This window comes from Xiphophorus hellerii, chromosome 8 (genome assembly GCF_003331165.1).
Source record: "Xiphophorus hellerii strain 12219 chromosome 8, Xiphophorus_hellerii-4.1, whole genome shotgun sequence".
Lineage (NCBI taxonomy): Eukaryota > Metazoa > Chordata > Actinopteri > Cyprinodontiformes > Poeciliidae > Xiphophorus > Xiphophorus hellerii.
The window spans coordinates 1,283,925-1,311,813 of NC_045679.1; the positions used below are offsets into that span (position 1 = coordinate 1,283,925).

General features: G+C 39.8%; 1 protein-coding gene across 1 annotated transcript; it reads left to right on the plus strand.

Annotated features, from left to right (window-relative positions):
- The first annotated feature begins 2,215 nt into the window (after positions 1-2,215).
- On the plus strand, positions 2,216-27,857 carry atp8b1 (ATPase phospholipid transporting 8B1). The gene is made up of 30 exons (XM_032569921.1): positions 2,216-2,351; positions 12,590-12,784; positions 13,161-13,258; positions 14,591-14,704; positions 14,778-14,876; positions 15,000-15,061; positions 15,137-15,209; positions 15,458-15,528; positions 15,926-16,008; positions 16,922-17,080; positions 17,179-17,267; positions 17,683-17,873; positions 17,999-18,083; positions 18,186-18,309; positions 18,734-18,777; positions 19,054-19,210; positions 19,317-19,505; positions 19,990-20,102; positions 20,178-20,342; positions 20,420-20,531; positions 20,626-20,701; positions 21,107-21,242; positions 21,406-21,528; positions 21,634-21,790; positions 21,857-22,080; positions 22,779-22,862; positions 23,474-23,719; positions 24,408-24,546; positions 24,879-25,009; positions 26,064-27,857. Exons 2-30 carry the CDS (start codon positions 12,610-12,612, stop codon positions 26,289-26,291), a joined length of 3,747 nt encoding a protein of 1,248 aa, XP_032425812.1. The 5' UTR covers positions 2,216-2,351; positions 12,590-12,609; the 3' UTR covers positions 26,292-27,857.
- Positions 27,858-27,889: the final 32 nt, after the last annotated feature.

Genomic DNA, 27,889 nt, shown 5'->3' on the forward strand with positions numbered 1-27,889 from the left:
ATTAGAGGAGATGAAGCATCAGGTGAAAGTTGAACCTCAGTGTTTAATTGATGCTGATGGAGTCGCTGCCTGCAGGAGGAAACCAACTCTGGCTGCATATTCAGCATTTTACACTTTACTGCAGAAACTTGACTCATATCAGTAAATCATATTTTCATCCTGCAAGACAAAGTATTGATGTAATAATGTTCATAACTTGGTAATGGGTCTAGTTCTGCTTGTGTTTCAGACACTGCAACATCTGCTCAAGTCTTTCTGCAGATTGTAAAACCTTTGCTTCAGAAAACTCTCAGCTTCTCTGCTGAGAGCTGAACAGAACCGTTCTGGCCTCAAACCCCAAGACAGTGATGTAGGAAAACTTTGACTAAATGGAGTCACAAAGATCCAGCTGCTAACCTGAAACACCTACAGGGACCGAAACCAGCCAAACTAAACCTGGGTCAAGTCTGAGGCTTCATATGTGAATGCCAAGCGGGCCAGACACCGCTCCAAAGGCAGGAAGTGGACCTCAATTAGAAAATAAACCAAGGGGAAATTTGGGGGCGTGGCCAAAATGACCTCATTATTTGACCAGAGTGTATTGAAGTGGAGGAACATGTAAAGGTTGCAGGACATTTGGCCTGGAGGCCTGGAGACCTGGAGACTTGGAGACCTGGAGACCTGGAGAACTGGAGGCCTGGAGACCTGGAGGCCTGGAGACCTGGAGACTTGGAGACCTGGAGACCTGGAGGCCTGGAGACCTGGAGACTTGGAGACCTGGAGACCTGGAGACCTGGGCTTCCCACCCTGCTGTAGATCCTCCCATCCAGATGCTTCTCCCAACTCAAAGCTCTTTCTCTCTGGGCATTTCCCAGTTCTTCCCAGTTTTTCCCAGTTCTTCCCAGTTCTTCCCAGTTCTTCCCAGTTCTTCCCAGTCTGGATTGGACAGTTCTGTCTAAATTTGCAGATCCTACACGGTTCCTCCCATTTATTGGAACTATCTGAGTTCTTCAAGCTGAACTTGGCCAGATGATTTGATTATCTCAACAATCTCAGCCAAAGGTAAAAACTCCAGTCTAACCATTAGGTCCAAACCGTTTCAACTGGGATGGAAGAGAACCGGGTCTGCATGGATTCACAACCACCAATAAAAATCAAGAAGAAGAAGCGAAGTGATCAAGAATAAAAACTTTAAGATAACAGAAACCAAACTGTTAATAAAATGAATATATTGTCTGTTTTTCTGGTTCTTTGTTTCCAGTATTTATGTTCAGTTCCTGTTTTTATAGAGTCTGTTGGACAGAGATCAAGTTGATTCCTAATAAATTCCTGGATCTTTTTGGATCCATCACAGCACAGACCTGGTGGGTCCAGTTCAAACTGCAGAACTTCCTGAACCATTAAAACCAGTAGAGATTTTATTAGCACTGATTCAACTTGTGTTTAATGTTTAATGGAGATTATTAAAGATTAAAGATTCCACTCCAATATATTGATCCATATATTTGACTGGATCTATAGAAGACAATAAATACTTTAGTAGACTTCCTCCAAAGAAAATATTGTTTTGAGCTACAAAGTAAAAAAAAGAAAATGCTAGAAAAAAAACATTTCTACCAAAAATGTTTAAAAATTTTGATTTTAAAAACTTTCAAACTCAAATTTCCTTTTTTTTTTCTAGAAAACATTTTAGGTTAATTTGAAAATGTCCTTCGTTCTCTAGCAACGATTTCTATCAAATGTTTACTTTTCAAACTCAGAGCTTTTTTTATTTTAGAAAACTTTTTGAGAAAATGTCGAAACTTCTGGTTTTTCTAGTAGTTCCAGCTGATCAGAAACTTCCTTGTTTTTAAAATTCTGAGATTAATTTCAACATTTTTGATCTTTCTAGGATTTTTTTCACCTTTTAAACCCAGATTTTTTATTTCTAGAACATTTCTGAGTTATTTGTCAGAAATTAATTTGTCCTGTTTTTAATATTTATAATGCGCTTTTCGAACAATAACAATAATTTCTGCCAAAAGAAGAAAACATGAATCTTGTCTGACTCCGCCCACAGCCCAACACCTGGTCCAATTAAGAATCCAATTACCGCCTTTCACCTGCGCGTCACGTGACCGCGGTGTTTCCGCCGCGGTTCCGCTCACAGGCCGCCTGTTGTTTCTGGCCCGCAGGCGTCGGACCGGTCCGGCAGGTTTGTGCGGGACGCAGCAGGGGAAGGGCGGCGTGAATCGGGGCGGGGAGCCACGAAGAGGCTCCGGAGCAGGAAGAGGATCCGCGGATCGGAACGAACATGGTTCGGTGACACAGCGGAACCAAACACCGAGCAGAACCGCCTTGCGAGCTTCACCAGAACTTCTACTCATCTCTGGGTGAGAGTCTCTGTGTTTCCCTTCATGTTTCGATGTTTTGTTGAAGCTTAAAGTTAAAAATAAAAACCCAGAACGCGGGAAAGTTCGGCGCTTCACCTGTAGGAACTCGGGTTCGACTCGGTTCTGATGGACGGTTCTTATTTTAGCTTCATAGTTACACATTTAATAACTTTAGAAACCGAACTCGATGAAGCCTGGACGTTCTGGTCCGGTTCGGTTCTGGGATGGGGTCATGGTTCTGGACCCTAAAGGTCAGAATAAAAGATTTGTGTTCCAGTAGAACCAGTTGGTTAAACTGGGTTTGTTCCGTTTCTGATCCTGATGGATTTTGAGTTCAGATATTTTCCTGCATTTTCATCCATCTTCATAACTTTAAGTTATTTATTGGTGGAAAATGTGTTTTTGTTTCTTTAAGATCTAAATATATTTTCATATCTTTGAGCTTTTTATTTTTAAATCTAATCTCAGATGTCAGAAAGCGAATCGTTCTTTAAAATGAATGATGTTAGTTTACAGTAGCTGTAGATGATTTTCTATTTTTGGCAGCAATATTTGTTAAACAATAATCAAGGTAATCGGTATTTGTTCTTTTATTTGGTTACACGTCTGGAAAATTAATTGGAAGGAAAAACGTTGAACTATTTTAAAATGATTGAATGTTAAATAAACTCAACATCGTGACTTCTGGTCAAAATGTTTTGTAATAACAGATTTAAAGAATCTGAACTTGTGAATATTTCAGAATTAAAGACGTAAAAATTCAGCTTTTTTAAAAGTTTGCCTTGGTGGAGAGTTGAAGTTTTTATTTAACCAGGTGTTATGAAGAGCAAATAATTCACAAAATCAACAGAAGATCAAACAGCAACTTTTACTGCAAACATCAGCAGCACTGATGATGTCATAAAACAAAAAGTTTCAATATTTTAACTGTAAATTCAATAATCGTCTTCAGTTTGGAGACATTAGTTCTCATCTGAGCTGAAAGACCAAAACATATTCAACATAATCCTTTTTATTTGTTCTGTAATATAATAATAATAATAAAGTTTGTTCTGTACTCGGGGTTCTGCGGGTCGGTCGTAGGTAGTAAATATCCTACCTGCAGTTTGTAGCTGTAAACATCTTCTGGTTTGAAAACAGGAATTAATTCTTGCTGAAGGAACCAGATTGAAGATGAAACATAATCTAATCCAAACATGATCTTTTTGAGTTTTTCCTCCTTTCTTGTTTTTAAAACTAAATTCTGGACAGTTTTCCTAACATTGTAATTTTGTTTTCTCTGAATTGCTTTGAGATTTTCCACCCTTAAAAAACTCCATATGTTGTATTTATTTGTGTTCATATGTTTGTTACTCTGCAGGTTTCTGAAAGCTGTATTTAAATCATGTTTAATTTTTTTAGTTTATCAGAAAACGACTCGTTAAATTTTCTGTAGATGATTTTCTATTGTTTTCCATTACAGAAATATTTGTTAAACAACGATGACTCAGGGAAAAAAACTGACCACAAATGACAAGATGTCTGGTATTTGTTTTGTATTTTAACACGTGTGGAAAATTAATTGGAAGGAAAACATTTGTTGTGTTTATTTCTAAGAAAGAAATGCAGTGAACACATGATTGCATTTAAATATTTACAGGTTTTCATCTAAATAACTTCAGATTTGTTCTGGACCTTCAGTCAAGCCTTTTTTTAGTTGGCTTTGGTAGAGAGTTTATAAATAATCAATATCTTACCAATAAACTCACTAATTGGATTCAGTTTAGATCCATTAGCTCTAATCTGAGCTACTGGTTAATCTGAACAAGTTGACCAAAAACATATCTAGCATATAAATGTTTAGTTTTGGTTTGTTTTGAAAGTGGGGTTCTGTGAGAAGGTTGTTAGTAGTAAACATCCTACTGGCAGCTGGTAACTTTAGACATTTTCAGGTTTGAAAACAGGAATTAATTCTCAACAAAGAGTCTAAAAAGATCCAAGACCAAACAAACTAAAATCATTTTCAATGAGTTACAGATCTGTGAAAAACTATTTTCTCCTTTCTTCTACTTTTAGTTTTTGTCAAACTTAAATGTTTCACAACATCAAACAAACGTTATGAGATTAAGGCAACAAAAATAAAATAAAATAAAAATAAATCTTCCTAAAGCAGCCTGACTGTGGAAAAAATAATCACACAGTAAAAGTAACTGGTTCTTTTGGCACCAGGTGCTAACTGCTAAAGAGTCTTAGACGTCACTGAGGAGGAGTCCATTTTAAGGTCAAAGGTCACAAACCTCCAGGTGAGCTTCAGCTCACAAACTGATGCTGGGATTTTTTCCTTCATGTTTTCTGCTGATTTCAGCATGAAACGTTTTTTAGATCAAGATTTGTTATCGCCATGTTGAAGAACCGGGTCAGAACCGGTTTCTCTGGACTGGGTTCTGCTCAAAGCGACACGCTGACCCATTTAAACGATGTTTTCAGTTTTTGAACCCTGTTTAAAACGTGGAGCTGCTTCCTGATTGGCTGCTGCTGGTTCTTTCCTCTGGTACGGCAGAAGATTGGTGCCAAGTTTTTACTCGTTTTTTAGGGGGTGAAGACAAAACAAAGAACTGGTGTTGAATAATCACTGCTCCCAGTTTAGCACTGAAGCTGGTTTAGAGTGGAAGTGAAGTAAAACCCAACGTTAAAAATAAAGTGGTTTATCGGCGGTAAGTCTTTGTTCATAAAGGTTCATTGATTACTTTTCCTCTCAGGCTCAGAGTCGTTTTAATGGATTTTGGCCTTGAAACAGGATGTTGTTATTCTGCACAAAATGCAAAACTTTTGACGTATCAAACAAATTTCTGCTTATTAAATGACTGAACTACATTATTTTTACCTCCTTTTTTATCAATTTGTACAAGAATTAACTTTGAATTTAAGGAAAATAAACAAAAATATCTAATCAGAAATCTGGCATGTTGAAGTTTTAATAAAAATCAGAGTTTTCTGTTTCTGTTGGCTTTTTATGTTTAACGTTAAAATCTGTTTGCTTAGAAAGATTTTCTGAAAACCAACAGAACATTGTAAGATATTGACTCCGTATGACATCACAACAGTACCCCACTTCAACAAATCTGAGCTGGATTATTTTTTTTTTAAGTATTTTGCCAGTTTGTTCCTAGTTATCATCTTCGTCTCCATGGAAACTAAAATACTCGGTTGGTTTTACGGTTTCAGGGTCATTTTTTCACCTTAAAGCCGACCTGCCTGTTGAACCTCGCGCCTCCGTTCGACAGCGATGTTGCTCCATAAACAAGCCTCCTCTGCAGCAGATTTTGTTTAGTGAAATGTTTTCCATCTTTATGGAAAACTCCAAGACGTAGAATTTAAATCAGGAGCTGAGAGGCAAATGGAGCGACTGGTTGGAGGTCAAGAGGTCGGAGGAAAAAAAAACCTGAGAAAGATCTGAAGCTCCGCCCCGTTTCCAGTTTTACTTTACAGAAACAAATTTCTACTCGCTTTCACCTGAGAGATGTTTTCACATAAACAAAGCAGGAACCCGGCGTGACTCGGAAACCAGAACACCTGCTGGTCAACACTGTAAAAAAATATTTATTTGAGGCAAAAAGTTGTTGGAACTTTAATCCAAAATTAGAATACAATTAAATCTCCTTGTTATTAATGGGGAATAATTTTTTATTGACAAACAAATGCAGCAACACGTTGGTTGCATAAGGAAGTAAAATTAAAGTCAGTCATTTTATTTACTTTTTGTATTTGCAATTTGCTCTTTACATATGGCGCCGGGCAACACATGTAAATAAACATTCAAATCCAGTTTGCAGCAGCCGGGCCCTGAGCTGGTGGCGGTTCTGTTCTGGTTCTGTTTGTGATTTAACCGACGCTCGCTGCCTTGCTCTGGGTTCGTTCTCTGGACTCCGGCTGTGAGTAAAACTTTGATTTAGACTCTGAATCTGAATTGGTTTTGGTCATCTCGTTTGGGTCGTCTCGTTTCGGATGCTGCGTTTCGGACGTCTCGTTTGGGTCGTCTCGTTTCGGATGCTGCGTTTGGGTCGTCTCGTTTGGGTCGTCTCGTTTGGGTCGTCTCGTTTGGGTCGTCGCGTTTGGGTCGTCTCGTTTGGGTCGTCTCGTTTGGGTCGTCTCGTTTGGGTCGTCTCGTTTGGGTCGTCGCGTTTGGGTCGTCTCGTTTGGGTCGTCTCGTTTGGGACATTGCGTTTGGGTCGTGACGTTCTCATTTGGGTCGTCTCGTTTCGGACGTCTCGTTTGGGTCGTCACGTTTGGGTCGTCTCGTTTCGGACGTCTCGTTTCGGTTGTCTCGTTTGGGTCGTCTCGTTTGGGTCGTCTCGTTTGGGTCGTCACGTCGCGTTTCAGTTTCTCTTCACTGAAACCGAAACGCTGACCGGGTTTCTGACGCCTCGTTTTTCCTCTCAACGTTTTAAAACGCGGTAAAATAATCTGAGTTGCAATAAATTATCTCCAATTAATTGTAAATTTGCAGCTTGTTTTGTTGGAGTTTAAAAAGAGAATCCAATCTGCTGCTGCGCACTGCTTATCAGCTGGTTGAAAGAAGTCTGATGTGATTCCTCTTTTATTTTTAATGAATTCTTTTTTTAATAAAACAGTTCAGGACAAATATTTAATGTATTTCAGTTGTAGGGATTCAGGTGTGGAATATCAGTTCTGAAGAGTTAAAATTTTATTTTTCACTCTGAAAATGTATAAAAGTAATTTGCTAAATAAATATTATAAAGTTTGATCAGCTGGAAATTCATTTTATGTTTTAGGAAAATATACAAGAAAGATTTAGTCTTTTTTCCATTGACAGGAAATTAAACTTTGTTTCTCTTTCTGTCTCGTTTTTTAAAGTAATGTTTTATTTTTTACTTGCGTTTGGAAAAGTAAAAAATAACCGTAAAATGAATTTGAAGTAAAATTTCTGCTTTTCCATGAGGACAAATTACTGGAGCCGTTTCATGAAAGAGATGAAATGAGTTTGAAGTTTTGGTTTTTAATCTTCATGTTAAAAGAAAACAGATTAAATTCCTTCATGTTCTTCAGACCCAGTTTGGAGAAAAACTCCAGGTTTCCTCTTCGTCCTTCTGAGGTTTTCTTTTTATCTGGGCTGATTTTTAAAAATGTTTCTTTATTATTATCCTGTCACAATAAATTAATAAATCGCATCATAAATGAAAACGATCCATATAATTTTAATTTAAAGTTTTTAAGACTGGATGAGGAAAAGTCTTCAGTCTTTTTTATTTATTTTCAATATTTAAAATCTTTTACATTTTGAATGTTAATTAGAAATTAAACTTGCTTTATTAAATTGCTTGAAAATGTTCTGAAAGCAGCAGAATTATCATTTATCACAATAACATCTGGGATTATTTATCGTGTAGCCAGATTTACTGTAACAGGTCGACTCTTTCTGACCTTTATCTGCTTTTTCTCTGTTTTTTCGTTGTAAATGTTTTGGTTTTTATTTTCACTTGAAGGTCGTTTCAGACGGTTTTCTCCTCTAATTTTACATGAATGCAACCAGAACCGGATTACAGACAGAAGAGATCAGGAGAAACTTTTCCTCTGTTGTGTTTCCGTATTTGTCCTCAGCTCTGCGTTCGAGTCGCTGCAGGAGGAAAACGCCTCGCCTGTTTTCTTCTCTCTGCTCACCTGAGCCGCCCGGCAGCGTCCGCTCAGGTTTCACTGTCGTCACGCAGGTATGCGTCGCTCCGCCCCTCCCTCGCTGCTGACGCCTGTTGCCACGGCGACGCCCCGAGCCAGACACCTAAACCTGTTCTGGGACCGGCTGTTCTGGCTGCTGGTTCTGGTTCTGAGCAGCTAAATCAGTTTGTTTTTAGTTGACGTTTTATTTTTATCTTTAAACGCGCCGCCTTCAGATCCTCGCCTCCCGTCTGAATCATTTTGCTTTTACTCCGTTTGAGGATGAAACATTTTTTTTCTGGTCTCTGCAAAGATTTTCTTTGCATTCGAGGAAAGATTTTGATATCGCTGAACTCACCGGGATTAAATTATTTGCTCAATAAGATACAAACCTGTTTTGATTTCCAAGCGGTTTCCTGTTGTGATGAAGTTCATGACGACGTTTCGCTGCAGTTTGTGCCTCTAGTTTAATGACGGAGTGTCAGGTGGGTTTGGTTGGTTTGTACCTGAAGTGTCGGCCATCTTGGATGCTCGGCTCGGCGTTGGCTTGGAGATTTAAAGTTTTAATGAACTGATTAGAAACAGTTTTTTAGAATCATCCAGTTTATGTTTGAATAAAGTATTTTAGATTTTGACCCAGAGATGAAGAAATAGATTCCTTTACAAACAAATTCAAATTCAAAATAAATTCACACATTTTTCCAGAGTTTTTGCTATTCCTGCTTTTATATGCATTAAAAATTTCCAGTAAATTCAAAAATGTACTAAAAAAACAAAATAAGTTTATTTGAAGTTATTTTTCTTGATTTAAGTGCGAAGACAAACCAAACTGTGATATTTATGAGCCTCTGCTACTGATGAACAACAGAAATTTAGCTTCACTTGTTTTTGTATTTAAATGTTCAGGCATCTCCACAAACACATTATATATTAGGATTAGGCTAATTTCTCAGATTAATCCTTTTAAAATGACTTTTAGGCAGACATTAAACATTTCATCAAGAGTAACTAAATTAAATTATTTTATGCTTTGCAGATAAATTGTCTAAATTTGCTCTTAAATGGTTCAAATTGTGACATCTAGACTAAATATCTGGAAAAACTGTCAGTGCTGCAGATTACTGCAGTCGTATTTTCTCATTTTTATTTTTTAAAGTTTCAAAAACAGCAGAAAAGGTCACCAGATTAATCACTGGATCTAAAACGTTGCTAATTATAGAGAGAAAGTTGAAAACAAGATTGGCCCCGCCCCTCACTGTCTCTTAGCTCCGCCCCCACTGTGTCTTGGCCCCGCCCACTTTTTCAACCTGTTAGGGGCGGGGCCAATCGGTTCCAGCTCACATTTCTGTATGTAAGTTTTATTTTTAGCTGTTCTGGTTTAATATTTTGATCTTAAATATCTTGTTCTCATTGGCTGTTTATAGAAAATCATCTTAATGACCAGAAATAAATCCTGAAAACTTCAGTCCGTGTGGAATTAATCTTTGTTTCTCTTAGTAAATAAATAGTTACTGAAATAAATGAACTTTTTCTATATATTCTTATTAGAGATGCAGCTGATCTGGACCTTAAATCCTCTGATTGGAGAACAAGTCAGACGATGTTTTGCTCCAGTAAACGATCAGTTTCTCATGAATGTTCCTGTTTTTCTGTTTCTGTGCCTTCAGTCCATTCAGGTTTCAGGAAACTGCAGGTTTGGTTTGTGCCTCTGATTTGCAGGAGCGATAAAAACTTTCCGACTGGAACATTTCCTGGTTTGCTCAGAAACGGCTGCAGGCCTCCAGGTGTTTCTGCTACCTGAAGTTTTTCACTTCCTGGTTTGTAATCAGATCCGATCGTCGGCTGCTGGAAGAGGAACGGCCTTCGTGCCTTCAGGTCTCTGAAAGCATATTTGTCTTGTGGAGGTGCGCCCCAGGGCTTTGTGTTCGGCTGTTTGCTTTGTTTAGTGGATGACGACGTTTGACCTTTAAACAGGTTGGTCTGGACGCTGGTCGCCAAACGTCTGCAGCTTCGCTTCATTCATCCAGTCGAACATTTTCAGATTTTTCTCCTGTGGTTTCATGTTCAGACCTGCAGACATTCATTCATTCATTCATTCATTCATTCATTCATTCATTCACCTCCAGCAGCTCCTTCTGTCTGAAAACATTTCAGTTTGTGGAAACGAACCCAGCTTTAGATTAGAGACGTTTTCTGGAAAACATCAGAATCTATTTAGAAAGAACCAGAATGTCGACATGGAACCAGATTATTCCAGAAATTACAGAATAATTCATTTGAACAGAACGAATGAAAGCAGTTGGTTTGATTTTTAATAATCTCTAGAGATTAGAAACTTAAAAATCAAAAGAATCATGTTTTAAATCGGCTACAGAAACAAGAGCGCACATGAAATTGTAACAATTAATATTTTACTATTTTTTAATGTTAAATTGTTCCACTAATTTATTTATTATGATGACTTAAATGTTTTGATACCATTTTGCCCTTTTAAATGCTAATAAACTTTAACTTTGTATCCAAAATAATAAACAAAATAGAAATAAAAATCAGAAATTAATAGATTTAGAAGTCAAATTATTAATGAGCAGAAAGGAAATTGTTTCCCTCAGTTTAGATTATTTTTTAAATATATTTGAAGGTATAAATTACAACAAAATGACATTAATAAAATAAATAAACGCTCAAAAGGTTATCATGATTAATGAATTTTCTATCCCAACAGGCTTAATATTTCTGTTGATTAAATATTTATTTATTTATTGTAAATATTCTGTTTGATTTTTGGTCATTTATTGACTGTAAATGTCATAAATGTTTAAAATGTTGCTTAAGGATTGTAACTTTTCTAATAAAAATAGTTCTGGATTCTGGAACGTGTTTCATGTTCAGGTGTTTTTATCACTTTGCTGGTGTGACACATGTAGCATGTCGGGCGTGTGCTGACAGGCTGGGAATACTGGAAACGTGAGGATCTGAACACACACGTGTGTGTGTGTGTGTTGGTGGGTGTGTGTGTGTGTGTGTGTGTGTGTGTGTGTAAACCTGGGTGTGTCTGGGATTTTCAGCTCCTCTGGGAAAAGCAGCTCCAGCCTTTTTTTAAACCGACCAGATAATCGACTTCCTGACTGAACGGCTAAAAATGTTGTTTCTGTTTGGTTCTCACCAGTTTGGGTTCTGGTTCCTGAATCAGGAATGTCACATTCCTCCCATATTAACCAGTTTGGATTCCCTCATTTCTCTGTTGCGTCACATGGAAACGTCTGGTTGTGTCGGGTTCTGCAGCTCTGCTTTCTGTGAGGAAACGATCAGTAGTTAGAAGAATCTCATAAATCCAGTTTAAGCCTTTTAACTCGGATTGTAACCAAACCGGTTTTACGCGCTTCACATTCTGTAGCATTCCGGCGCCGTTGGGAACGTCCGGCTCGGTTGGGAACGTCCGGCTCGGTTGGGAACGTCCGGCTCGGTTGGGGACGTCCGGCTCGGTTGGGAACGTCCGGCTCGGTTGGGGACGTCCGGCTCGGTTGGGGACGTCCGGCTCGGTTGGGAACGTCCGGCTCGGCTGGGGACGTCCGGCTCGGTTGGGAACGTCCGGCTCGGTTGGGGACGTCCGGCTCGGTTGGGGACGTCCGGCTCGGTTGGGGACGTCCGGCTCGGTTGGGGACGTCCGGCTCGGTTGGGGACGTCCGGTTCCGTTGGGGACGTCCGGATCGGTTGGGGACGTCCGGTTCCGTTGGGGACGTCCGGCTCGGTTGGGGACGTCCGGTTCCGTTGGGGACGTCCGGCTCGGTTGGGGACGTCCGGTTCCGTTGGGGACGTCCGTCTCTCTGCGCTCCGATGTTGGACGATGTTTTTAGATCCTCCAGAAAAACGAGTTCAGATCCGAGGTCGGCTAACGTCGGATTTCCTGATGAAAAATCTAAAAACTCGTCATTCAATCGTTTTGTTTCTCAGGAATGTTGTATGAAAAGGTTTTCTGTCCCGTTGATAATCAATAATAAATTTATTGACCTGAGAAGAATTTTTCAGCTGCAAATTCATCCTTTGCTACAAACGATCAAAAGTCACTAAAGGAAATGATTAATCAGATTAATCATGATGTATTGATTATTCAAATAATCGTCCACTAATTTAGTAATCGATTAATCGTTGACTGAAGTATAGAGATTCTTTTTGTAAAAAAAACATTTTGCATTTAAGATAAAAAAATTTAATTGTTTATATGTTAATCCAAAAAAGGAATGCAGCGTTTACATTTAAGCAATAAAATGTTAATTTAAAATAAATAGTTTTATTTGCATCTTTTAACATTTAAGTGGTTTAATAAAAAATCTCCAGATTTCTAAAATCACCTTTGAGCTCTAAAATGTTTTTCTTTTTAGAAGAAATTGAATTGTTTTACATTTTTTTGTTTTCCAATATTGTACAAAATAAACTCAAATGTTTTAAATGAAAAATCATCAGAATGTGCCAATAATCGATTATTAAACTAATCGTTAGCTGCAGCTCTACGTTATTTGGTTCATGAAATATTTCTGCCAGTTTAATTCATGCAGATGTTTCTTGAATTCATCCATCTTGTTTCTCAGGAAACGCGTGAGGCGCCACGATGAGTCGGCCGCGAGCGACGGCGGCGGCGCCGAACGACGAGGAGATGCCGTACAGTGACGACGAGACGGACGACGAGCTGGACGAAGGATCCGAGAGCGAAGCAGACGAGCCGCAGGAAGCAGATCGACCCGCAGAGCAGGCGGCGGCGGCGGCGGTGGCGGCGAGGGCCCCCGGTGAGCGAAACCAATCAGAAATGAAACCAAACGAATCTGATTCAAAATAAAAGTCTTTAAGTTTCAACAAAGTATCAGAGCCAGATGAACAGAAATTTATCAGAATAAAGGCTTAATATTACAAAAATGTTTTAGAATAAATGTTTAATATTCCACAATTATTGGCAAGAATGAAGAAATGTGAAAATTAAGGTGAAGGATTATAAAATAAATCCGAGAATAAAAGTATAATTTTGCTAAAATAATTGAGAATAAAGTTGTAATATTACAACTCCTCATAAAAACTTTTAATATTGCACCTTTTTTATTGTTTTATATTTTTACTGCAGTCCTAATACTAAACTTTGAACAAACTTTATTCCTGTATGTTTTTCAGAAATCGGCTGGAAGGTGAAAGCCAACGACCGAGCGTACCACCAGCTGCCCGAGTTCAAGAAGAAAGTTTTCCTGTGCATCAAGAAGAGCCGATACTCTGTGAGCCTGCAGGACCTCCTGGGTTTATGTTTTAATATTTTAATTACAATCTGCTCCGGTTCAGCAGCTCTGATGTCTTTTCCTGTCTGAGGCTGAAACCGGATCGTCCAGATCAGCCGACCGTTGGACACTTTAGACTCGGAGGGAGGCGGCGGAGCTGGAGACGGTTCAGTCCCAGACTGCTGGGAAAACTGATCCATTTCCTGGTTTTTCTCTCCTCATCTAGAACTAAATGAAACCGACGGTTCAAACCTTCAGGATAGAAATCATTTAGTTTAGTTTTCCAACTGTGAGAAATTCGGCGATAAAAACGTTAAATTGTGTTACAATGTTTTGTGGTTTTATTGTCATAACCATAGAAATTATACTTAAGAGTAGCAATAGTTTGTTTTAATAAATGCTATTATTGAGATTCATATTTGAAATGAGTTTCTTCAGGAAAATACTTAAAGAAGTTTCATAAAAAAATAATTTAATCATATTTTAAAATATTGAAAATAAAATATCCAATAATAGTTTCTCATTTTTAACATCCTTAATTGAATTTTATCGAGACAAATCAAAATTAGCATAAGAAATTTTCACATTAAACGATAAATTCCAGGTAAGAAAAGATTAAAAGTCCCTCCAGTTTACTGGGGGGCTCAAATATTCAGCCAGGCATAGCATAGCATAGCATAGTGTAGCATAGTGTAGCATAGCATAGTGTAGCATAGTGTAGCATAGTGTAGCATAGCATAGTGTAGCATAGTATAGCATAGTGTAGCATAGTATAGCATAGTGTAGCATAGTATAGCATAGTGTAGCATAGCATAGTGTAGCATAGTGTAGCATAGCATAGTATAGCATAGTGTAGCATAGCATAGCATAGCGTAGCAAGGTCTTCAGAACATTTTGGGTTCTGGTCATTCTTCAGTTCTAAGGTTGTGGTGAAATCCAGAAAGTCCAGTCGGGTTTTTGTGGTTCTTGGGGGATTTTGGACTGAAATGAATTGAAAAGTTTGAGAGAAGAAATGAGATCTGGACGAGAGTTTTCTTCAGATCTGCTGCACCTTTAAACCTCCACCTGTTGATCTCCGTCTCTCTGCTGCCTTGTTGTGGTTTGGAGCAGTGAGAATGAATCTGAGCTGTTCTGGTATCTCAGTTCAATCTGAAACCGTTTCTGGACCTCTGACCGAACCCGGCCAGCCTCTAATTAACCTTTAATGGGAGCCAACAGATCACTGGCCCCTGTGGCCCCTGCAGCGCATGACCCAAGCTGTCCAAGGACAGGACAACGGACAGGTCCTCTGCTCATTAATTTAACTACGTCGGTGATTTTTCTCGTCTCCAGGGAAACGCCATCAAGACGTACAAATACAACGTCATCACCTTCCTTCCCCTGAACCTGTATGAGCAGTTTAAGAGGGTGGCCAACATCTACTTCCTGGCTCTGCTCATCTTACAGGTTGGCTTCGCTTTATGGTTTTGTTTTTTTCTGTAAAACAGAAATAATAACTGGTGCTTTCGATTGTTCCCAGATCATCCCAGACATTTCCACGCTCCCCTGGTACACCACTCTGATTCCTCTGGTCATCGTTTTGGGAATCACTGCAATCAAAGACCTGGTTGACGATCTGGTGAGGCGTCCATGTTGCTTCCTGCAGGTTTTAGCTGCTTTATGACGCATTTGAACCGAATGAGTGAAGCAAAATGTTGGTTGGGTTATGATGGACTTCAGTGGCGTCTCTGTTTCCCTTCAGGCGCGTCACAGGATGGACAAGGAAGTCAACAACAGGAAGTGTGAAGTTTTGCTGGATGGAAGGTCGGATCAGATTCCTGTTTATTACAAATTCATTTTTTTTGTTGCATGAAAAGCTGAATATTCTGTTTGCTGCAGGTTTAAGGAGTCCAGGTGGATGGACATCCAGGTTGGAGACGTAGTTCGCATCAAGAAAAACGACTTTATTCCGGTATGAATATTTTTATTAGAGGACAGCTTCTCTTTTAAAAATTATTCTTTAAATTCAGCATTTTGTCTCTTTAATTTGAACAACAACACGTTAATATTTTGTTCCTATTGCTATACATGTAACACACAACAGGAATTCAAATGAAAGATTAAGACGGGTTTTAAATGTGATGTTTTTTTAATTGACCAGATCATTTTTGTGTGGAATAATTTTTAATTCACCTGAATATGTAACGATTCTCTCTGCAGGCGGACATCTTGTTGTTGTCCAGCTCCGAGCCGAACAGCTTGTGTTACGTAGAAACAGCCGAGCTGGATGGGTAAGAGCTGCTCAGCTTTAAAACAAAAACAACAATTTATAGAATTCAGTTCTAGAAATTCAAACCAAAACGGATTATTTTCCCAGCAGGTCATTTAAACCACTGATTTTTGGGAACTTTTAATTTAATGGTGTTTTGTTCCTGCTTGCTGAGTCAGCACGTCACTGGAGTTTCTCCAGCTCTTAATGTTTAACTTTGCAGTTTATCTTGAGATTACAAACGGGTGTTCCCAAGTTTCAAACAGGAAATGAACCAAAACAAACTTCAAGATGCAGAGAAGTTTTACTTTATGCTTTTTTAAAGTCTGTCTGTGTAAATTTTGCGCAGCTCTGGTTCAGTCAGCTTTGATTTCTCAGGAAATGTGTGAAATAATTCAGATATTTTTCTTATTTTGCAGAGAAACCAACCTGAAGTTTAAGATGGGGCTGAGAGTGACGGATGAGAGGCTGCAGGAGGAACGGGAGCTGGCGCAGTTCAACGGTAAACATTCAGGCTTTACTGGTTTCACTGTAAAACAGAATGATCAGCCAAGAGAGGAGAAATGAGGCTTTTATTTAACAAAAATGTTTTAAAGTCTTAATAAATACAAACCGAAGTTCTGCAGCAGTGAGAGAAACAAACTGTGTGAAAATGAGCAAAACTTCAGACTTTTTATGTAGAAATTCAGAAAAAGTTTTGGAATATTAAATGAGGAGAAAATTTATGGAGATAAATTGGGGCCACAGTTTGTTTTTAAAAAGTGTTTTGAAACATTTTGTTTTTTAAATATAGTTTTCAGTGATGATGAACCATTTAGATTTGCATAGATATACATTTGGACCTTAAAGTTTGTCTGAGTTCTTTTTAAAACTAAAAAACTATTTTTAAATTTTGAAAATAAAAAACGAATAGAAAATTATTTCAGTTTGTTTTTCTTTATATTTTTACAATTTATTTCAGATCTTTTTTTGTCTGTTTCAAAATTATTTCTATTCAGTTTGAAATATTTTACTGAGATATATATTTTTCTTTTGTTTGTTTTTTAGTTTTAAAATAAATTGGCTGTGATGATCCAAATTTAAGCCTGGATTATGTGACATAATCCCCTGAAAATTATAAAACTTACATTTTAATTGGTCGTTTTTTTGTTGTTTTTAAGTTCTAATGTTTTATTTCCACTGTAATCTGAGTTTCCTGATTCTCTGCATTATTAAACTGATGATTTTAATGTAGTGAAACGTTTTGGTTACCAAAGTCAAAGCCTTAAGATAGAAATAAATGCACACCGCACTAATGAGCATGTAATTCTTTTGCAATGGGATCCTTAATAACTATTTAAATGTGATAAAATGAAATGTTAATAATATTTTAGTCACTTTTTGCCTTTTTTTGTTGCCCTGCCATCTGATTGCAGCTCTGATTGAATGCGAGGAACCAAACAACCGTCTGGACAAGTTTACGGGGACGATGTTGTGGGACGGCGACCGTTACCCTCTGGAGCTGGACAACATGTTGCTCCGAGGATGCAAAATCCGAAACACCGACGTCTGCCACGGCCTGGTCATCTTCGCAGGTCGTTTACCGTTTGAAATTTAGTTTAAAATAAATCAACATTCACTCATAAAGTATTTTTGAGACGTGGTTGTTGATGCCTGCGCTCTGTCGTTGTAGGAGCCGATACCAAGATCATGAGGAACGGCGGCAAAACGAGGTTCAAGAGAACCAAAATCGACGAGCTGATGAACTACATGGTTTACACGGTGAGGCAACGTCGACTTTATTCAGTTTATTATTCAGGCTCTGCAGGGTTTTTGTTACAATTTCATGTTTCAGTATAAACACAGTAAATAAGATGAGTTATTGTTTACTTCTGACATTTTCTTTTCTCTCAGTTCTGACTTTATTTTTTTCTCAAAATTTTGACTTTTTCTCAGAATTTTTAATTTTTTTTTTAACATTTTTTTTAACATAACAATGTTTGGTTATTTATTTGGATTTTCACTCGACAGAATAAAATTTATTAGAAAAAGAAGTAAATTGTTTTTTATTATTGGCCCTGATGTTGCTCCGTAGTTGACACCCAGACGGTGTGATGGAGGTTTATGGCAGGAGCAGGATGCTGTGGCGCCCCCTATAGGCAGCAGCTGCTGAAGGCGTTGTGCTTCCTCTGTGCAGATCTTCGCTCTGCTCATCCTGGTGTCGGCCGGGCTGGCCATCGGTCACTCCTTCTGGTACAACGACATCGGAGCCAACGCCTGGTACCTGAACGACGGCAAAAGCCACACCACCGCCTACAGAGGCTTCCTCAGCTTCTGGGGCTACATCATCGTCCTCAACACCATGGTGCCCATTTCGCTCTACGTCAGGTCAGGAAAAGCTGCAGAGTTTTGACATCACATTAGCAGCAGTAGCTTATTGTGGGTCAGACAGTTGTTGTTTCTGTTTAGATCCTCTGCTAGTTAAAGTAACGGCGTTATGTTTGTGTTTACAGTGTGGAGGTGATTCGTCTGGGTCAGAGTAAATTCATCAACTGGGACCTGCAGATGTATTATTCAGAGAAAGACACACCAGCTAAGGTACGAAACAACTCAGAGGAAGAGGAAACCAGTCAGTGGGTCAAATGAAAGAAATTCAGAACTTTTTTCCATCTTTGCTCCTTCCTGTATTTTTCTGCTCAGTCCCGAACGACGACCCTGAATGAGCAGCTTGGCCAGATCCAGTACATCTTCTCCGACAAAACAGGAACTTTGACGCAGAACATCATGCAGTTCAAGAAGTGTACCATCGCCGGGCGGAGTTACGGTGAGTCTGAGGAACGCAGGAAAAATGCTGGGATTTCAGAAACACTCTCCATAAATAAGAGCGATCATGGCTAAACTTGAGGCTAACGCTACTACGTATGTAGCTAAACTTGAAGCTAATGCTGCTACGTATATTGCTAAACTTGAAGCTAATGCTGCTACATATGTAGCTAAACCTGAGGCTAACGCTGCTACGTATGTAGCTAAACTTGAGGCTAACACTGCTACGTATGTAGCTAAACTTGAAGCTAATGCTGCTACGTATGTAGCTAAACTTGAGGCTAATGCAGTGACAAGTACCTCTTGGTAAACCTGAAACTAAGAGACATTTTTATTTATGTCAATTAAAATTGAATATTAAACTTGAAGTAAAAAGAAAACTAAAAACACAAGAACTAAAACGTGTTTCTGTCTTTCCCTGCCAGGTGGCCCAACCACTTCTGAAGGAGTTTCTCTGGACAAAATAAAGGTGCAAGTCGACACTTTAAACTATGTTGGTTCGTTTTGCTATTGGAAAAAATACATGAAGGTTTATCTGATGCAACCACATTGTCAGGTTTGGGTTTAATGATAAATTATCTGACTTCTACCAGGTTTGACATGATATAAATCTGTCTGTCTGAAACATGCAGATTCCACCGTATTATTTATCAAACGATGGAAACCTCACATAAAATGTCTATTGTTTTGTGTGTCAGTTATGGATAATAAACCAAAACGCCTTTTTGTCTGTCCTGCCTGTTAGCCGGTGGACTGGACCTGGAACCGCCATGCTGACAGGAAGTTCCAGTTTGTTGATCACTTCCTGGTCGCCAACATCAAATCCAAGAAGGACAAAGACGTTCTGGAGTTTTTCAAGCTTCTCTCGCTGTGCCACACGGTCATGGTGGAGAGCAAAGATGGTAAAAATAAATGATTTGGAGAAAAGTGAAAAACCTGAATTTAGTTAACAGGATTTAGAGGAAAGGAAAAACTCAACCTGACGGGTTTCATTTCTCCTGTTTCTAGGCGAGCTGGTGTATCAGGCTGCGTCTCCTGATGAGGGCGCTCTCGTGACGGCAGCCAGGAACTTCGGCTTCGTGTTTCTCTCGCGCACACAGGACACCATCACCGTCTCAGAAATGGGCCAGGAGGCGACCTACGAGATGCTGGCCCTGCTCGACTTCAATTCTGACCGCAAGCGCATGTCGATCATCTGTAAGACCCAACATCAGCTAACGTTAGCATAGCCGCGCAGAAGGGACAGAAATATTTAGATACTGCTAATCAGACTCAACACTGTGAAATATGGGATGAAGATCTTTCAACATGAACTATTTCAGTTGCTTTTCCAACCCATCATTAGATGAAGGCTCTGATCCGTTAGCCTAGAAAGTCTGGTTCGGTTGTGGAGGTGTGAACGTGGAATCGAACTGTGAGGACCAGAGTTCACATCAGTCTTGGTTCAGTTGAAGTGAACTCTGGTGCAGTTCGGATTCATATAACCGCTCCAAAGGCAGGAAGTGGACTACAGAGCAAGGCATTCTGGGTAGATACAGCCAAAACAAAGGACTGCTAAGGGAGCGTTAACCAAACACTGTGTTTTATGTTTGAGGCAGCGTGTATAATGCTAACCATGAAGTTTTTTCATTCGTTAGAAGCAGATGTTGCAGTGAATTTAACTCCTCCTGTCTTGTTTCAGTGAAGTTTCCTGACGGACGAATTCGTCTGTACTGTAAAGGAGCCGACACGGTCATCTATGAGCGCCTGTCCCCAAACACCAGACACAAGGAAACCACCCAGACCGCTTTGGATGTGAGTCGCTGCTTCACTTGAAAGGCACCAGCATGAACTCTGGCAGGAAGGACACTGATGGATTTTGTCTTGCAGATCTTTGCCAATGAGACCTTGAGGACGCTCTGCCTGTGCTACAAGGACATCAGCGCCAGCGAGTTTGAGGCTTGGTCCCGCAGACACAAAGAAGCCCAGCTGAACATGGTGGACAGAGAAGCCGCCCTCGACAGAGTCTATGAAGACATCGAGAAGGACTTGATGGTAGGTGGAAAACGCACAAACTAACATCAACATCTATAAATCCAGTTTTGCTGATTGATCTAGTTTGTTGTCTTCAGCTGATTGGAGCAACCGCCATTGAGGATAAACTTCAGGATGGAGTTCCAGAGACCATTGCCAACCTGGCCAAGGCTGGCATCAAAATCTGGGTCCTGACTGGCGATAAGAAAGGTAGCTTCCCCTTCAGACTGTAAAGCAGATGGGATATGAGCCAACATCCCTCTAGAGACTGAATGGAGTCTAAATGTTTTTGTCTTTCCTTCAGAAACGGCAGAAAACATCGGATATTCATGTCAGCTGCTGACGGACAAGATGCAGATCCACTATGGAGAGGATGTTAAGTGAGTCCAAACAGGTTCTACCGATCAGAATACGAGAGACGCTCAGTGCTGTCACCAGCAGAGCTAGCTAGCTGCTAGCTAAACAAACTGTGTAACTCTAAAGTAAATCATAAACATTAGTTCTGCTAACGCTAAAGAGCTAAACCCGCTATATAGTAATTAGCAGAAGCTAATGCTAAAGTGCTGAGCAAAAAATTAGTTTAGCTACCATCTGATTAGCAGAAGTGTGGCTACCGCTCGGTAGCATCATGCTAATACAGGCAGACAAATGCTAACAAAGGATCCATGGCCCAGAAATCTGAGAGCAAATCTAAGATTCACCAGAATATCTATGAAACATTCAACATTTTGTCTGATTAATCTAAGATGCAACACTTTAATGCTGCATTTTTAAAATATTTTCAGTGGTAAGCTGCTGGCCCGTCAAGCCGCCAGAAGAAATGAAGGTCCATCATCGCATCGACTTGGCAAAAAGAAACCGACTGAACCTTTCTTCCCTGGAACCAAGAACAACGCTCTCATCATCACTGGAGGATGGCTGGTAAATTCATTCACTTACAGTAACGTTAGAAAATTATCCTGGACTGAATTATCAAAGTTGCACTTTAAATTCTGCTGTCAGTCTTTAAGACAATCTGTTGCTTTCTGGAAAATACCTTGAAGTAAGTCTGTTTCAGAACTGATTCTAATGTTGGTTTTCTTAGAACGAGATTCTTTATGAGAAAAAGAAGAAACGCCGCAGGCTGCGTCTTCGCCGTTTAGGAAGGAGACAAACTCCGAGCAACCCTCAGGATCCGATGAACGAACAGGAAAAGGAAATGAGACAAGTAAGACCAACATCCAGAACCACTAGAGGGAACTGATGTGCCGCAGCCTGAGAGCCGCCGCCTCCTTCGTGTTGGTAAAGCGTGTTGGATCTTTTTGTCCCGCAGGTCGACTTTGTGAACATGGCCTGTGAGTGTGAAGCGGTGATCTGCTGCCGCGTCACGCCGAAGCAAAAGGCTAACGTTGTGAGTCTGGTGAAGAAGTACAAGAAGGCCGTGACGCTGTCCATCGGAGACGGAGCGAATGACGTCAACATGATCAAAAGTAAGGAAGCAGATGACCTGCTGGCCCTTTAAACCCGTCCTGACTGATCGTCCTCTGTCCCTCCAGCTGCCGACATCGGTGTGGGCATCAGCGGTCAGGAGGGGATGCAGGCCGTCATGTCCAGCGACTACGCCTTTGCCCAGTTCTGTTACCTGCAGCGCCTCCTGCTGGTGCACGGCCGCTGGTCCTACATCAGGATGTGCAAGTTTCTCCGTTTCTTCTTCTTCAAGAACTTTGCCTTCACTCTGGTCCATTTCTGGTACTCCTTCTTCAACGGATACTCCTCTCAGGTCAGCAGCACTGCCCGGTCCACGTCGATGCGCTCCGTGTCGACCTTTAGGTCTCTAAGGCTGCATTCACACCAGCCCTGTTTAGTCCACTTTAATCAAACTGTAGTTTGTCTAGAACGTCTGGTTCATTTGGTGAGGTGGGATGCTAATCAAATAAAAAAATCTGCATCTTATGCAGAAGGAAGTTTCTCTCAGTGTCTTCAGAGGTTTTCATGTAATTTTCTTCAGTAGTTCTTGGCGCAGCGCCCCTACAGGCGAGGAGGGGAACAGGTTTTCTAATTAGTTTGGATCATTTGACACATTGTGAAAGTTTAACACCAGATGAAAATGAAAAAACTTTGGTCCCCAACTGAACCCAGTTTACTGGTGCTACGTTCACTGCGTCGCTATGGTAACTAAAGACAAAGTGAAATAATTCGTCAGTGAAACTAGTAATTTTTCATCAATACTAAGAAATTATTGATTTAAAACAAGCTCCTGTTTCTTGTTAAAGTTTTTTGTAAGTTAGTTTGGTCTTATTTCAAGCGTACTCAGTTATTCTCAGGCTCTTGTTTAAAAGTTTTTCTGTGGGCTTTCAGGAGAAACCTTGAACTCATTCAGAGCTTTGTCCTTTAGAAACACAGATTGTTTTTGGCCTCCATTTTGTCTCTGGCTGCTGAGCGCAGTGAGGATGAATTAACGTACCGTCTCTCCTGCAGACGGCCTATGAAGACTGGTTCATCACGCTCTATAATCTGGCCTACAGCAGCCTGCCGGTTCTTCTGGTCGGACTCCTCGATCAGGTAAAAACTCGTTTCTCTGGATCTGAGCTTTTATTTCACTGGTTTCCAGTCCAGCTGTAGGTTCCAGAGTCCCTGAGGCCAAACACGTCAGCTGATGAGAAATACAGGAAATATGGAGGTTGATTGTTGACTTGAAATGTTTGATTTTTCTTCTGTGAATCAGAAACTTTAAAATTTGGAGAAACTGCTGAGTGTTTTTGGTTTTTCATTACAGTTTAGTTTTATTTTGTTGTGACTTTTTTTGTATAATTCAGTTAATTTGAATTAGTTTTTAAAGTGTGTTTGCTAGTTTTTATTTATCAGTTAAATATTTTTTTATTAGCTATAGTGTAGTTTTTTAGTTTAGTACTTTAGTTAATTTTTAGGTGCAGAACTCAAAGTATTTTTTATATATATATATATATATATATATATATATATATATATATATATATATATATATATATATATATATATATATATATACAGTTTTTTTCCAAATGAACAGAGTTAAAAGCCTCATCCAGATCATGAAGGTCTCAGTAGATATCAGTATAAATCAGTTTGAGACGTTTTGTTGACTTTATTTAATAATAAAGTGAAATTTGTTTCCCGGCGTTTTGTTCCTGCAGGACGTGAACGACGATCTCAGCCTGAAGGTTCCAACGCTGTATCTACCCGGCCAGCAGGGGACGCTGTTCAACTACAAGAACTTCTTCATCAGCTTGTTCCACGGCATCTTCGTGTCGCTCGTCATCTTCTTCATCCCGTACGGAGCGTTCCTGCAGACCATGGGTCAGGATGGCGAGGCGCCCTCCGACTACCAGTCCTTCGCCGTGGTTACCGCCTCGTCGCTCATCTTCGTCGTCAACCTGCAGGTCAGAACAGCAAAGTAATGAGTCGTATGAATTAGAGAATAAAGTCGTCCAGCAACAGGCTCAGTACCTGAAAGTCATAACAACATCTGAACAAAATCATTATTAAAAACTGAATAAATTTATAATTTTAGAACTCCTAGACAAAAAATAATAAAAACTTCAGTTTATTTTGAAGGATGAACCACGGGCCGATGTTTTATTCTGCTCATGTTAGATCTAGATAAATTATTAGAACTTTTTCTCATTAAAACCACTTTTATTTCTTGTAATTTTATGATTTTCTTCTGGTAATGTTCCAAAATTATCTATATTTTTTCTGCTAATGTTATGATTTATTCTCATAATATCAGCCAAAACAGCCAAAAAAGATCTATTGATTTATTTCAGGAAGCCAGCAGGCTCAGGCTGAGATTCAGCTCTGATACTCAGTTACATAGTAACTAGTTACATTTACTGGAGCTTAAATGATTGATAATTTGATCAGTTGATCAGAACTTGAGTCACTTTTTACCAAATACTTTTCACTTTTCCTTGAGTAAAAACCTGTTAAAGTAGTTTTACTCTGACTTGATTAAAATCTTTGGGTCGACTCTAAACCTCCACAGTTTGAACCTTTTTGTGTTAAATGAGTTTCAGTTCAAGTTCTTAAATATCAGATGTTCTGACCCGTCGACCCGTCTGCCTCCAGATCTCTCTGGACACGTTGTACTGGACCTTTGTCAGCTGCTTCGCCGTTCTGGGCAGCATCGCCATCTACTTCGGCATCATGTTTGACATCCACAGCGCCGGGATCCACGTCATCTTCCCCTCCGTGTTCACCTTCACAGGTCGGCTCTCTGAGCCGAGTGTGTGTGTGTGTGTAGCAGAGGAACCTGCTAACCGGAGTGTGTGTGTGTGTGTGTGTAGCAGAGGAACCTGCTAACCGGAGTGTGTGTGTAGGAGAGGAACCTGCTAACTGAAGTGTGTGTGTGTGTAGCAGAGGAACCTGCTAACCGGAGTGTGTGTGTGTAGCAGGGGAACCTGGTAACCAGAGTGTGTGTGTGTGTAGCAGAGGAACCTGCTAACCGGAGTGTGTGTGTGTAGCAGAGCAACCTGCTAACCGGAGTGTGTGTGTGTGTGTAGCAGAGGAACCTGCTAACCGGAGTGTGTGTGCCTGCAGGCGCGGCGTCGAACGCTCTGCGGCAGCCGTACCTGTGGCTGACCATCATCCTGACGGTGGGGATCAGCCTGCTGCCCGTCATCTGCATCCAGTTCCTCCATAAAACCATCTGGCCGTCTGTCAGCGACAAGGTGAAACACTCACCATGCTGTAACACACAACCTGAATGAAAACAGAAGAGTGGAGCTGTTTTATAAATGTGACACCACAAAACCACAAACAAGTCAAAGTTATTTACAGATTCTGGAAATATGGATTTTAATCTTTTCAATGTGTTTTCTGCATTAATGTCATTTTAGAGCCATTTGTAATTCAGCTCTGCTGCGTCTCAGTTTTCTAATTGTGCAAATTGGAATGACAAAAATATATTTCCTTCATCAATTTCAAAAAAACTCAATTTTATTAAAATGTTTGTGCTAAGATGAGGTGGTTTTATCAAAGTTAGTTTATTTTACAATGAACCATTCAGACATTGTAGACTGAAAAAAATTGTCAAAAAAAAGAAAAATTTTCAGATTTATCTCAGATATTTTCTAGAAAAATTTGGAAATTTCTGATTTCAAGTAGTTAATGTGTGAGAAAAAAACTCACATTTTGAGATTAATCTCAGAAATGTCCATGTTTTCACTAGAAAATTTCTGAGATTAATATTTATTGCCTGGTTTTTCTCGCAGATTTTTGACTTTTGGGCCTCAGAAATTAACTTGTTTTTGTAAAAATGAATCAAATTAAATAATTCAAAATAATAATTTGAGTTCTAAAGTCACATTTCAGATTAAAATTTCTAGAAAAAACATGGAAATTTCTGGCTTTTGTTAAAATTTTTCTACTTTCCAAAGAGAAATTTCCACATTTTTTATGTATAATTTCTCAAACGTTTTTTTTCTATCTACATTGTCTGTAATTCACCATTGTAATGTTTTTAAACTGTAATGGAAACCATGTGGCCAGATGTTACCACTGGCAGAAACAACAAAGACGACAAACAGGAAGTGGACGGAGCGTGACGGCGTGGCATTATTGTTTTTAATAACTGAACAAATTTATTCACGTGATTTTAACTGCGTTTCTTCTTTCATGGAAACGCCAACCTGCTTTTGTTTTGCATTTCCTTACATCCTGTGGAAACTGTCCGCTAACATTTTGTTGCATTTGTTTAACGGTTCTCTGTTTGCCGTCCTGCAGGTCCAGAGGAACAAGAATAAGTACCTGCAGCAGGCGGCGGAGGAGAAGAGGAGGGAGAAGGGCGAGCCCTCAGCCTTCGTGCGAAACCGACCTTCCCGCCGCTCCGCCTACGCCTTCTCGCACACACCCGGCTACGCCAACCTCATCTCGAGCGGCCAGAGCATCCGGCGGCGTGCGACGGCGCACGGCGGCGCCCAGGAGAGGAGGAGGCGGCCGGAGGTCGTCTGATCGGACGCCCGAGCCGGAGCGGAGCTGCAGCCGGAGGATTTTATTTCTGCAGATGAGCCAGACAGGAAGTGACGGAGGAATCCCTCCCGGTCGGGCTTCGCTCCGAACTGATGACTTGAAAACACTCACCGAAGAGACGGCCGCCGCTACCGGGGGTTAGAGGTCACCCGCGTGACTCACAATGTCGTTTAACTCAGGATTATTTTTAAATAGAGACTTATTTTTAGCAAGATGGCCGCCACCGACTGACGTGGAGCTGTTAGCGGCGTAGCCTAGCATCCACTGAGCACTTAGAGGAACCCAGCAGCTGCGTTCTGCTGGGTTCTGTCCGTTGAGCCCAAACCGGTCCTTCACCAGAACATACGGCGACAATCTGATCTTATTAGGTTTTATTCTAGTAGAGGGATGTAAACTATGCCAGACTGTAAGGCGTTTCGTAGAAAGTGAACATTAGTTGTTGTTTCTGTCATGTAAAAATAGAGGAAGTGCTAAAGCACTTTGTAATCAACTCCAGGAACTTCCTTCTGCTTAAGGGACTTTTAAACCGTTCTTCCTGATTATCGTTCTTTACCTCATTTTACAGCTTCAGGATTTTATTAAAATGAACTCTGATGCTTCTCTCAGAGTCTTTGGTGAAAATTAGAATTTTTAACATTTCTTAACTTTAATCACATTCTTGTTAACTTGGAGGAAATGTGGATTCTCTCTTTGTCTCATGTTTACTTGGCTGAGATGTTTCTTTTTTCCAGGTTTGTCCTCAGATTCTGGGACATTTGAAGCCAAACGGACGTTTCAGGTTCCGACTGTTACTGGATCCTCCTCATGTTGATGGAGACGTGAGCGGAGGGGTTGACCTGCTAACAGCTTCTTTATGTCACACTTTTATCCTTTGGTTGTTAATAAAAGCCAGCGGCACATTTAGCAATCTGAGTGACGTTTCATTTGGACTCAGGAAGCTGCTGCAGGTTATGGTTCAAATTATTCTTACAAAATAATAAAAAGGTCTAGATATTTATTTTTTGCTGTAATCTGATTTCATTAAAGGTTTACGTTTGTGCAGCCTGACTGCGTTTTCTGGGTGGATTTGCAAATTTATTGTAAAGGAATGCAATGAGAAGAATGATTTGTGTCCCTTAGGGAGCTCCGTAGTTGATGAAAAATGTTAAAATAAAAATACATTAACTTATTTTCTTTACATGTCAATGATTAATCAAAAGGTTTACTTTCTTACATTTTAAATTAGTGCTTAACTTTTGATGAACTTCATTAAAATGGGACATTTTAGTTTGAATAACTTTAAAACAAACTTCAGCTCAACAGCAACAACTGTATAGAAGAAAAAAGTGTCATTATTTTTCAGTGTATTTCTGTTGACATGAATTATTCAGACTGCAGAGGGCAGTAGAGAGCAGAGGTCAATGTTTTTGATAAGTGGAGCGTCAACAATATAAATTATTCTCACACATCATTAGTTTCTGCCATCATGCTAACTCTCTCTGTTTAACTGTATTTATTTTCCTTCCATGTCTCATAGCAGACGACACATTAAATATGTTTTGGCCTGTTTCCTAATGTCATCATTAAGAAAACTAACACGT